Source organism: Argentina silus, assembly GCF_951799395.1.
Source record: "Argentina silus genome assembly, chromosome: 9".
NCBI lineage: Eukaryota > Metazoa > Chordata > Actinopteri > Argentiniformes > Argentinidae > Argentina > Argentina silus.
Genome location: NC_139663.1, coordinates 13924263 through 13936762, shown reverse-complemented (window position 1 = coordinate 13936762; position 12500 = coordinate 13924263). Strand labels below are relative to the sequence as shown.

The following is a 12500-nucleotide window of genomic DNA, read 5'->3' as shown; positions in this document are numbered from 1 at the left end:
ATATTTGAATATTTGAAAAATATTTGGGGTGAGGTGCGCTTGATTTTCTTGTCCAGGCCCAATGGAAGCCCTTGAATGATGCAAGCAAGATGAATCAAGCACACCTCAAGTTTGAATGGTTTGAAATATTTTAAACCATCTCAAATATATATAGATATATATTTTTTGTTTTGCCCATGTCTGGTGACAACAGAAATAATGTGTTGGATTATAATATGATTTTTCTTTAGTGTTAGTTTTGTGTAGAAGTCCAAAGAAATGGACCCCGGTGAATACAAGCAGGCTATTGGCTGACGCAATGTATCAGGCCAAAGAAGTAACGAGATTGGATTAAAAACAAACAAACAAAGCTGTATTTATTTTTTTCAAGACTTAAATGCATTTTGTTGCTGTTAATATTTTGTCATGATGAAGTATTATTTCCCGATGCGTAAACCTTTTCTTGCTGGCAGACAGTAAATATGTGAAAAGGGGGGGGCTGACGTGGGTGTGTACTGAGGCCTCTCCACAATTGGATTTCTACCCCAAAGGCAGCTTCTGTTTGGCTTTTATTGTTGTTGTTGTTGTTGTTGTTGTTGTTGTTTTTGTTTTGTTTTTTTGCTTGAGTCTGCTATAGCAGTGCTCTCCTCTCCTGGTCCTGGGGGGTTACAACAGGGGAGGCTGGTGGAGGTAGAAATCAGAGGACAGGCTCATTGTAATGCGCGGAACGGAATGAGGAATGTGTTCAATCACACGTGTGTGATACCATCCCTCATTACATTCAATGCATTACAATGAGCCCGTCCTCCGATTTCTACCTCCACCAGCCTCCCCCGAGCTACAGGGTGAGCAGACTTCAGGAGGAGGTCTAGCCCAGTACTAATACACCTGGTTCAGATAATCAGTTCCTACTCAACAGGTCTTTGGTCTGTAAAATCAGGTTTGTTAGGGCCAGGGTGGACCTAAAGTCTTGACCCTTTCACACACACACACACACACACACACACACACACACACACACACACACACACACACACACACACACACCTCGCATCCCAATCAATTCTTCACCTTTTTCCGGAAGTGTGTCCCCTACCACCCACGTGGACTCAATAGCATAGGATTACCTTTGGTTATACCAGACCTATGCTATGGTAAATCCACGTAGGGGAGAGGACAAGTGTGTACTTCAGACTTCAGGTTTAAAGGGTGGAGAAGTGGGAGGTAGGGAGTGTATAGTACGTTGCTCTCTTGAGGGACCAGAGGTTGGAGAGACAGCTGGGCTGACCTGTTCATCTCTGCTCTGTCGCCCTGCCTGCCTGCCTGCCTGCCTGCCTGCCTGCCTGTGTTTCTGTAGAGACAGAGCCCTACACCAGGGTTCACCTTCTGTGTGTGTGTGTTTGTTGATTCCAATAAATGTCTTTTACATTAAAATGTCTCCCGGTTGTCTGAGCTGACGAGCTGATTCTGCACTTACCGTGTCGAGCGGTTGTTGTTGTTGTCTTTATTGAATACGTTATGAATAACAGTTCCATTCCAGTTCAATATCACTTAATCGATAATCTCCTCAACGTTGATAAAGAAGCCAACCAATAGGATGCAAACCTAATCCTGTGTGTATGTATGCTCTATCAGCACAATCATATACAGGTCATTAATTTCCACTTTGACATTGTAGGATATTTTGTGTAGTTCAGTGACAAAGGTTCAGTCAGGTTGTAACACAACAACATTTGGAAAAGGTCCAGGGGGTTGAATACTTACTGAAGGCACTGTGCCTCCTTCACATGGAGTACACAGCCCCATGTAACGTGTATAGGCCTTTATTCACACTCTCACACACACTAAGTATGACAATACACACTTCTTATAGTTACATGTCACCTACTGTATCTGACTGGATGCATGTCCACCTTCTACAGACATTTCCTAAAGCCTTGAATTGGGAACTTGGGAGCCATTTGTATGAACACAAGTTGAACAATGTGTGTTTTTTTTGTTCTTCTTATTATATGAATGGGAATGGCAACATGCATGATAAAGTTGTTCCTAATTCAGCTTATCATACTAAATGTTACTCGTAGTCTTACTGTATATGTAAGTTATGTTGGTGAATGGGTACATCTTAATGGGAAAGGTGCATGTTGTAGATTGAAATGATCAGTTGGTTAATGTTTAGTTATTGAATGTCACATACTGTAATCTGAGAGAGTAATGTGTAGGCTTCAAAGAATGCATATGTTGAAATGTAGGAAAAAACTACAAGCAGAAACATAGGTATTTCAATACCAGTATGTCACATATCTGTCAGTCAAACAATGGAAATTCCAAAATGTTTTAGCCCGTTGTGACATCATTACAACATAACAATGGGAGCCAGAATGTCAAAACGTGTCCTAAAACATTCTAGACTAGAATTATTCTTCAACAACTAGAACACTCCGTTTGAACCATTTGCTGGCTGACAACTGGAAGCATCTACATCTTCAATTAAAGGCAGTGGATTCAAAATAATTTCCTTGCTATGGACCCTCCAAAATGTTACAAGGAACTTCTGGAGGAAAACCAGATCCTGCGGGAGAACCAGAAGCTAAACAAGGTGATCTTGTTTACGGTGAAGAGAAACCAGGACATGGAGAACCAGCTGAGCTTAACACAGAGCCTTATCGCCGGTTCAACCCCGCTTCAGCAGAAGGCTCAGCTCAGCCCTCATCCCCCCCCCGGACTGCAGACCGCTGTCCTCAAGAACAGTAAGGTGTTCCTGGAGAGCTCAGCTCCTACCACGGCCAGCCCACAGAGCGGACCCAACGTGGCTGCCATCTCCAACGGTCTCCAGCCGAGACCACAGCAGCGGATTCATCTGAAACCCATACTGGTGAGGAACACTTGCAGTGACAGGGATGTCTGTTATCTCCCTGGTGCCATATCCGTTGGAGATGAGGATCCTGGGTGCAATAGGTCTGGCTGTGGATCCAATAAGCTCCCTCCAATAAGGGCAAGCAGTGTTGAAAAGGACTTTGAGGGTGTTCCAACATACAATGAGCCAATGGCTGAAGGGTCTGGTGCCAAGATCGGATCCTTTTGCCCAGCTAGACCGTCGGGCGAACCACCTCTTGCTCCAAAAGCTCGGCGGCAGCTCCCCAAGACACGGATGCAGCAGAACTGTGTCATCAGTGAGGGATGTGAGAGCAAGACACTGGAGAAGGAGAGGCGGCGGACGGCCCGAGAGAAAGCGGCCTTCGACCGGCAGTTTCACAAAGTTGACACTTACCCGAGGGCTGAGCTGAGGAAAGTCGGCCAGCAGACGAGTCTGGCGGGAGAGGGAGAGGGTGACCTTGGCCTGACCTTGGAGGACGAGAAGGCGAAGTTGGAGAGCTCCCTCCAGAAGATCAACCAGATGAGGAGGGAGTGGGAGACGAAAGGAGGGGAAGTGAACAGCACAGGAAGTGCTGAGATGGAGGATAACAAGGTGACATTGAATGGGGTAGAGGAGAAGAAGAGGTCTGAGGTCATGGAGATGAAAGGTCATGGAGGTCATGGAGGAGGGATCCAGCAGGCTGTCAGTGCTGCTGACTCCAACCTGTTGCAGTGTAGGTTCTGCAGCAGGAGCTTTGCCGCCAACCGCCTGGAAAAACACAGCCAGACCTGTGCCAAAGTGATCAGCAAGGGTGCCAAACGCAAGGTCTATCACTCAGGGTCACGGGGACCAACCTGGCAGGCTACATCAAACAAGGGATATGAAGAAGCCTCAAGACACTCAAACGTGTCCATTGAACCCCTTTCCAATTAGTCTTATACCACAAACTACGACAAAGCTCATAAACGGAAACCCTGACCCAAACCGATTACCATTATCTTTTCAATAAAAGAGTGAATTATCATGTGTTTCGATGTTTCGATGTATCAATGTGTCAAAAGAATGTGCCACACAGATCTATGTGCCGCAAAGTTCGCAGGGTATAGTGTTTATGTTGCCATTGTAGCAGAGGACAGAAGAATAGAGGGATATCCGTATAATATGACAATACATAAAACCATTTCCAAAACGTACCTAAAAAGCCAAAGAATAACCAATGTATGATCCATAAAAGCAAACAGCACAATACAAGATATATGTTTTACCTACTGTGTTTTGACCCTTGATACTGAATGGATCTTTAAAGGCACTCCTGGGAGAAAGTTGCCCCCAACCACTGATCCCAAATCATCTTATCTGTCCCAATCCTAACCATTACAGGCCAAAAGCAAAAAAGATCTTTAGAATTAGCATAAACAACCCCAAAACACATGCATGTATCTTCAATATGCTTTCGCGTTCTTTTTTCACATGGGGTTTCTGCCTCTGCCACCTCCTGATGCGACATTCTGACTTCCGTATTTAGCCAGTATAGCTGGATAATACGACCACACAGACTGTATTCTTTGGTCTGCGGATACGATCCTCCAGAACTTATTAATTTGGAGACTGGGTTGCAGAATTCCTAAATGACAATTCCTAACTTCTTGAGAGGCTTCTCTTCTCTCAATCAATAATCACACTGATGATACAGCTGATTTACAGTGACTGTACGCTTTCTGTTAATTTAATGACAGTAGACTGTGGGAACGGTGTGCTCAGTGTATTCTTTCAGAAGCTGTTGGGTACAGGGTGAAATAAACAGACACTGTGTCAATCGTTCCTGATGCTCTGCTGTCCCCTACTGGTGAACATGAGATGTTACACCCTAGGGTAATTCACTTACAGCCACCTTCAGCAGGTGCTGTTCTACTGAGGAACACACTACTACTGTGACAATAACTCTAAAGCTGATGAACTACTAGCTACTTAAACATCATTTAGGAGGTAAGACTCAGTGGTTATAATGGACATACATTTGACTTTTGTCAAGGAGGTGAGGACCTCCTCTGAATACTAATTATAACCCAGGCAGCGATGCACGTTCTACCTGTACACAGTAGGGATCAATGAAACAACAAAGGACAACGCACAATTTCACTTTTAAATCATTTATTATACAACCATGTTGGATATATTCTTCAAATTTATTCTTCAAATAAGATACAGGCATTAACATAAAAAAAATAAGCAAAATAAAACAAAACAAAACAAAGACTGAGACCAGCAGTAAGATAACAGCTAAATTAAAATCAGCCCCAAAATCATCCAAAACATATTGAAACATTGAAACATCAGTATTTGTTGATTATAAAACATATTATGTAACAGTTTGAAAAAGTCTGAACTTTTACAGCAAGGCACAATAAAACAAAAGTGAACCAATAGTCTGTGTCTTAACTAAGAGCGCAATAGAACATGTCAGGGGAGGGTGGGGGAGGTTGGAATCGGAGGACAGGCTCATTGTCATGCATTTCTACCTCCCCTGGAACAGGTAATGTGAGAGAGTGTACAAGTGCATACTTCCAAGTGTATACTTACGGAAAAGAGTGTAGAAACGGGATGTAGAGTAATGCTCCAAGGCCTTGTTTGAATACTTTAGGGATGCGTCCTTCCTTGCAGTGACCACTTATCTGATGTAATAGGACAGGTCAAAGCAAAGCTTCCCACTGCACTGCTAGGTGGAGAATACTCTCTGATCAAAGACCAGTGGCAATTCTTGTATCCCCAGTGTATATAACTCACATGGTATTGTACACAAGCTCTGCAAACAAAATAGAGCGGGTGCACACACACACACACACACACGCACACACACACACACGCACACACACACACACGCGCACACACACACACACGTTAGTTAAAGGACCACGCTCTCTACGTCGCTGTAGGGTCCGTAGCGTCCGAACGTGTCTTTGCCCACCACTATGAAGCACATCCTGCGCCCGGGGCGGTACTCTGTGATGGCGATGGCCATGGGCATAGGGATTGCCGAGACCACGCCCAGCCTCCGCCACTCTGGGTACACCCCACTGCCGTTACTGCTCTCCTGGGCCATGAATATACTGGGGTTGGGTGTGGTGGGGGGGTGGGGGGTAATGAGTGGAGGGAGAGAGAGAGAGAGAAAGAAAGAGAGAGAGGGGAAGGTATAGAGAGAGGAGAACGTTAAAGGACGGGATAGCGAGAGGCGAGAGAAGAAGGATAAGAGGAGGGAGGGATGAGAGAGGGGGAGAGAGGAAGAGAAAGAAAGACAGAGCATTTCAGTTAGGCACGCATATAAGTCATGTATAGGACTCAGGCCTGTGTATGAACACTTGAGTCTAAGACGTTGCAGTACCTGTAGCTGTCAATAGGGGGCTCCCCCGAGTCTTTCTTCTTGATGTCCCACATCACGCCCAGGCTGGGGGGGTGGCGGATACGAGCAAAGCTGACAAAGGGCTTCTGGGGGATACAGTACGAGGCCGCCATGGCTTGGAGGGTGGAGGGGAAGGGAGTGGGGGGGTGAGGGGGGAGACGGGACAGCAAGTCATCCTGGGGGAGAGGGGAGAGAGAAGGAGGGAGGGGTGGGGGAGAAAAGAAAACGTCATGATAAGTTTATCTTGGAACTCCTTCAGGCACCAACAGAGAGAGAGACAAATACACAGTACAGCAGATATACACTGTGTGTGTGTGTGTGTGTGTGTTACCTTGTCCTGTTCGGAGAGTGTGTATTCATCCTCGTTCGCTTGGCCTCCGGTCCCTGTCAATCACATTTCAGTTCAAAGGTTAAAGGTCAATAACTTAACTTACATCACAAACATTCCTGGTCGAATCTGTACACATTCAGGTCACAAACAGGGGGATGAAAGAAGACAAAGACTGGTGGACTGTGGACTTCCCAAAGTGTCCCTTCCTTGTAAATCCATGAGGGGGTGAACAAGTGCACAATTCATATCTTGGGAGGTCAGTGTGGGTGTGTCTGATATCTCAACTAGGGGGTCAGTGTGTGTGTGTGTGTGTGTGTGTGTGTGTGTGTGTGTGTGTGTGTGTATGTATGATATCTAAACTAGGGGGTCAGTGTGTGTGTGTGTGTGTGTGTCTGATATCTCATCTCAGGTGTTAGTGTGTGTGTGTGTGTGTGTGTGTGTGTGTGTCTGATCGCTCACCTGGGGGGTCAGTGTGTGTGTGTGTGTGTGTGTGTGTGTGTGTGTGTCTGATCGCTCACCTGGGGGGTCAGTGTGTGTAGCTTCTGTTTTAAGGGGGGGACACTCCTCCTGCTCAGCCCGCTCTGGCGATGAACACTCAATCTTCACTAATGAAACCACTGGTTCTTGTTTCACTGTAACAGAGTTCTGTAGGACGGACAGACGGACGGACGCACGCACGCACGCACACGCACACACACACACACACACACACACACACACACACACACACACACACACACACACACACACACACACACTTCTCTAATCAGGAATATCTACTATTATCACGATAACAGCTTTCATCTTGTGATAGAAATGTACTGCTGTATTGCTTATAACCATGTACTAGGCTACCCTTATGGTAAGGCAGGTTGTGGACATTTACTGACACTGTTACTAGGCAAAACGGGGTTTGAAGGTTGAGGATAGACTGTGGGAGAAAACACTACTCGTGTCACCTGTTATTGACACTACATGTTCCAACCCTCATCATCCCCATCTCTGTCCTTGGTTGGGGCACAGTGTGCTCCAACCCTCCCTATAAGGAAGGGGCTGGGCTGCTTTAGAGATTTCCCTGAATTCCGCCTGGTGTGTCTCTCTGCTTGCAAGTACAATAAAAGACTTATATTGTGCCTTAACAAGACCCTTGACTCTTGAATCTCACCTTCGCTGAAATACTACAGTGGAGAATCTCAATAACATATTTGATGACAGTGACGTTCAAGACAATAACTGGTCATTGTGTTTTTTTCTAGCACTGCTAAAGCTGTTCTGAAGACATACCATGACAGGAGGAGCTGATGATGACGATGATGAGGGGTTGTTCTCAGTCTCTTCTTCTTTCCCCTCAGCTAGAGAGAGAGAGATAGAGCGAGAGAAAGAGAGAAAGAACTAAAGATGTGATCTTCCTCATGCACCTTTCCTCTCCTTTCATCATAATATCATTATTGATCTCCTTGTATGACATTATTGATTGATTGATTGTCGTTGACCACTCTAGAAGAGCACAACATCTGTTCTGAACAAAAGCAGTCCCAGCTCACCTGCTCCTTTCCCATTGGTTAGCTCTACCACTTTCTTATCGGTCATCTGGGGAGAGAGGACAAATCACAGGTGATCACCAAACAAGCCACTCCCCTCTCCATAGGATGGAGTGAATGAGAGAATAGAGAGGTGACAACAACGTTACCAGTCTCTTCCAGAAACCCTCCACACTCTTCCTGTTCTTCTTCGACCCTGAGAAAGAGCATTACCAGTCAGCTAAATCTCACTCATTCACTCAACACACGACCAGTCTGTGAAATCTCTCACACAGACAGACAGTCAGTCAGTCAGTCAGTCAGTCAGTCAGTCAGTCAGTCAGACAGACAGACAGTCAGACAGACAGACAGACAGACAGACAGACAGACAGACAGACAGACAGACAGACTAGTCAGATTCTAACCATGTGCCGTTGGGTCTTTGTTGGTGGAGGTCTCAATCAGGTCCTCTTCAGAGTCTGATCTAGAGAACAAGCATACAAAACATCACTTTAATCGACTGTCTTGTGTCCCCAACAATCGTCACTGTCCAACCGTCTCACTTATAACGTACTGTGTAACTTATTGTCTTGTCTCACTCATCTGGCACTATGTCACTTATTGTCTTGTCCTACCTCATTGCACTACTGCGTAGTTGTATTATTGTATTATTTGTATTGTATGCTGCATTGTCAAGGAACCGAGCCCAAGAATTTTACTCCCTGCACTCGTGTATGAGACGTAACAAATAAACTTGAACTTGAACTTTAAAACGTGTGTGTGTGTGTACCTGGACAGATCCACAGTGCCATTGCCTTTCTCTGTGTTGCTGGGACCAGACTTCCCCTGGAAAACAAGAATGGACACTGTTTGATTGTGATTGTGATTGTGTTTGTGTGTGTGGAGCTGTTGTCTAGTGTCAAAGCGTGTCAGTGATTTCACACTCTTTATCGATGCTCAGCGGAACCCCACAATGGAACACTGTGTGTGTGTGTGTCGTACCTTATCTGAGTGCCGTGTGTGTCATACCTGACTCTGTCTGCTCTGAGCGGCGTTTGTGTTTGTCCCTGTGATCCCAAACTTCCTCACACCGGCGATGGCGGCATCCCCTCTACGCTTCACCTTCTTAATATGTGCCTGAGAGAGAGAGAGACGTGTCATTCAAATGCAAAAATATTATCACAGAGAAACAAACACATGAAAAAGCAGGAGTTGATACACTGGGAAAGAGTGAAAGAGGGGGTCTCTCTCTCTCACACACACACACACACACACCTCCAGTTGGCGGATAGTGAGGTCGTATTTAGGCTCACACTCCAGCTGCTGAACCTTCTCCAGGAGAGAATCCATCTGGGTCTCTGTCTGTTTGACTGCATCTTGTACCTCCTGGTTTATCAGTCTCTGGACCTGGAGGGGAGACAGGACAGTCAGCATACACGCGCATGCACACACACCAGATCAAAACTAACCTACTACTCACCTCAGACTTGGAGAACCTCTTCACAGGTCTGTCAGGCTCAGAGTCCACCTCTGTTCTCCCCCTCTTCCTCATCCTTACAGAGGGAAGACAGACATCAGTGGTGGCTGGTGGTGGGTACAAGTATTTCATACCATAACTCATTCCATGCATTACAATGATTCTCCTATTTCTACCTCCACCAGCCTCCCCTGCTATAAGTGGGAATTACCACACTAACGATTCAGTGAGACTTTGCAAAGATGCACAAACACAATATCTGTTTAGTAGGTTTATTTCTAAAATGGTTGCAAGCATAGCACTCTACACCTAACGGACAGAGAGCCCCAATACAAGTGACAACACATACTTTATACCCCGCAGATATCAATATACAACCCTGAAAACAGGTGGCATGATCTATGCGCAATCCTTGATAACATTCTGGGGCAGTTTTGAGAGAACAATGGTCCCACAGTTAGAAGTCTTACATATTTATCTGCGAGGAACATTTTGGACTTTGAGAAGACACAGATGTGTTTTCTCAAGTGTTACCATCACTAGTTTTAGACAGCTGACCCCAAGTTAATGACCATTCTATTACAGGCCGTAAATACAATGTCACACTAAAAATGTGTTATCTTACATCTGCTAACTAGGCTATTTCCCTCCCGCCTGGCACCAGGGAGATATAGGCGGCGGGGGTACATTCTATTACGCTACAAATGAGTTAGGAGGTTTAAACACATACGTTTCTACTATGCTAAAGGTCACTTTATGGATTAGGAGGTAAACTTCTGAAACAGATACGTTTCTAGTATGCTAAAGGTCACTTGAAAGAAGAATCACACAGTACAATCAGTAAATGAATATATGCTAACACAATTAATGATCACCATCCATTGTCATTACACACACTGATTTTTCCATTACAGTTTTATTCAGAGACTTTTATTTTTACAAGTAACAAAAGCCGAGGTGGTTCGCGAAGCATCCCGTTTTTCTTTCAGTACACCATGTTTATACAATTCAAATTTAGGTTCCATCCCTCATATGCAAATAATTTACACTTCCTGGCTGTTCGCCACCAATATCATTCACCCGGTTCCTATACATTGTCACGGCTTGGTTTCCCCGCGCATTTCTAAAGATAGCTCTCGGGTGGCTACAATATTGGTGGTGAGCTCATCGTAATTATCAAAAAGAATATTACATCATCCTTGGTACTGATTAGTACTGTTCCTGTTAAGATATTTCTAGTGCTTGGTACCCCTGGACCTCCTTTCATGTACCAACTTCTCGGCACTTCCTGTTATCAGTCCCTCCATAAATCAACACTCTCTCTAACCCATAACCTGTTTTCAGAATCTGAATTCTGAATTCTTTTTATTTGCCCAAGTATATTTGCACATACAGGAAATTTCTCATGGAACATTTATAATTGTTTTTCATAACTCACTTTTGGCCTCTTTGTCCTGTCCTATGTGAAATGTTCTCTCTTTATTTGCTATCGAAATTTACCATACAAGCACCGTGCTCAGGAAAAGAGTGTGTGGTTGGTAAACTGGGAGAGAGGACTGCAGTATCAACAATACTGTTCTAAACAGACTTAAGCAATGTTTTGGCCATACATTGAGCGATCAGCGTTTAGGTTTTAGCTGGGCCACAACAGATCTATTCCATGGAACACTGACCTCGATATTGTTCTATATGCAGCCTGACCTCTATGGGTTTGTACTATCACTCTGAATAGTATGAATAAGGCTGTTTGAGAGAAGCTTTGAATCCTAAGGAACCTGCCCAGTGGTGAACATCTTGTTTGAAGTACAGTAGACACACATGTAGCACTATAGCAGCCGTCTTTTTCCATTCCCTACCCTCTCTTCTCCGCCTCTACTCTCCTCCACTCCACCCATCCTCTTCTCTTTGCAGCCCTACCTTACATAAGTAAAATAACTGAGTTTAGTTAGCTAGCTAGCTAGTACTAAAAAGTAGAATTAAGTAGCTTGCTACGTAGCACATTCAAAACAGCAAAGAAACTTCAGGTAGCAGGCTAGCTAGCTCGCTAGCTAAATCACACCAAGAAAGCATTGTAGGCAGGCACAGAGGCACGCGTTTGAAAGATCAATAAACTCACCGCATTGCCGACATACGATGATAGTTGCCAGTGAGAAAGAAATGTTATTCAAACCTGTTTTAGTCTCATAAATAGCTGATGAAGAAACATACAAGCGGGCTGGCTCAGTTTAGGAACTGTCTTCTTCCACCCACTCAAGAATCAGACTATCGCGGGACACGTAAGGTGGGCGTTACCATTCCCCAAATGTAACGTTGACCTAGAAACTGACTGTCTTGGTGTCTTTGCCAGTTTTCATTGAATATATGTATTTGTATTTTTACTACGTGTTGTTTGTAAATAGGCCAGACAGTTATTTATTTAGAAGACAAGCTTCTAAATAAGTCGCTGGTTGTCATCAAAACATGAACGCTTCAAGCGCATTGGTTTGCCGATAGGTTCGATTAATCCGGATGTCGCCCCCTAGTGCTAATGCTAAGTAGTGCCGTGTTTCAGCCCAGCCGTCCAAGTTCAAGCTGGGGTCAAGGCATGTGGTCAGGTGTAGGGCCGGATAACTACCATTGAGGACGTTTATTGTAAACAATAAATAATATATTAAAATAAAATGAAAATCAACATATCTACTGCTCCAGTTCGGTTCCCTTGGCAGTTGTCCCTCTCGTGTGTTATTGCTTAAATACCGCAGCACCGTGTGTTCATGACTATTTTCCTTCGGGACAATAAAGTTGATCTTATCTTATCTTTTGTTCAGATTTTTACGCATTTGTACAGCCTACAAACAGCAGCCACGGGCTGAATTGCAGGTTCAATTGACAAGGTACGAAGAAGAATTGCAAACGCACACCATATACAAAAAAATAAAGACACATATAACCAGTTTGAG

General features: G+C 44.5%; 2 protein-coding genes across 3 annotated transcripts in view; one reads left to right on the top strand and one right to left on the bottom strand.

Moving 5' to 3' along the window:
- emp2 (epithelial membrane protein 2) overlaps positions 1-1038 on the top strand; it is a 13162-nt gene extending 12124 nt beyond the window's left edge. Inside the window, exon 5 of the mRNA XM_083676277.1 lies at positions 1-1038. This exon is cut by the window's left edge and continues 2179 nt beyond it. The gene's annotated coding sequence lies outside the window, so the exon portion shown is untranslated.
- A 3939-nt stretch (positions 1039-4977) lies between these two features.
- On the bottom strand, positions 4978-11812 carry atf7ip2 (activating transcription factor 7 interacting protein 2). 2 transcript variants are annotated; one of them, XM_083676561.1, is made up of 13 exons: positions 11732-11812; positions 9565-9637; positions 9360-9491; positions 9114-9221; positions 8875-8930; positions 8510-8568; positions 8255-8301; positions 8109-8154; positions 7849-7916; positions 7083-7209; positions 6565-6617; positions 6216-6409; positions 4978-5943 (listed from the first exon to the last, which is right to left on the bottom strand). In XM_083676561.1, exons 2-13 carry the CDS (start codon positions 9634-9636, stop codon positions 5739-5741), a joined length of 1167 nt encoding a protein of 388 aa, XP_083532687.1. In that variant the 5' UTR covers position 9637; positions 11732-11812; the 3' UTR covers positions 4978-5738. The 2 variants fall into 2 exon arrangements, with proteins under 2 accessions (XP_083532687.1, XP_083532686.1); XM_083676560.1 differs by having other exon boundaries at positions 11678-11811.
- Positions 11813-12500: the final 688 nt, after the last annotated feature.

Coding starts and splice junctions, on each gene's coding strand:
- atf7ip2 (XM_083676560.1), bottom strand. Junction 8,155..8,254: donor AGGGTTTCTGGAAGAGACTG/GTAACGTTGTTG, acceptor CTCTCTCCCCAG/ATGACCGATAAGAAAGTGGT. Junction 7,917..8,108: donor AACCAATGGGAAAGGAGCAG/GTGAGCTGGGAC, acceptor CTCTCTCTCTAG/CTGAGGGGAAAGAAGAAGAG.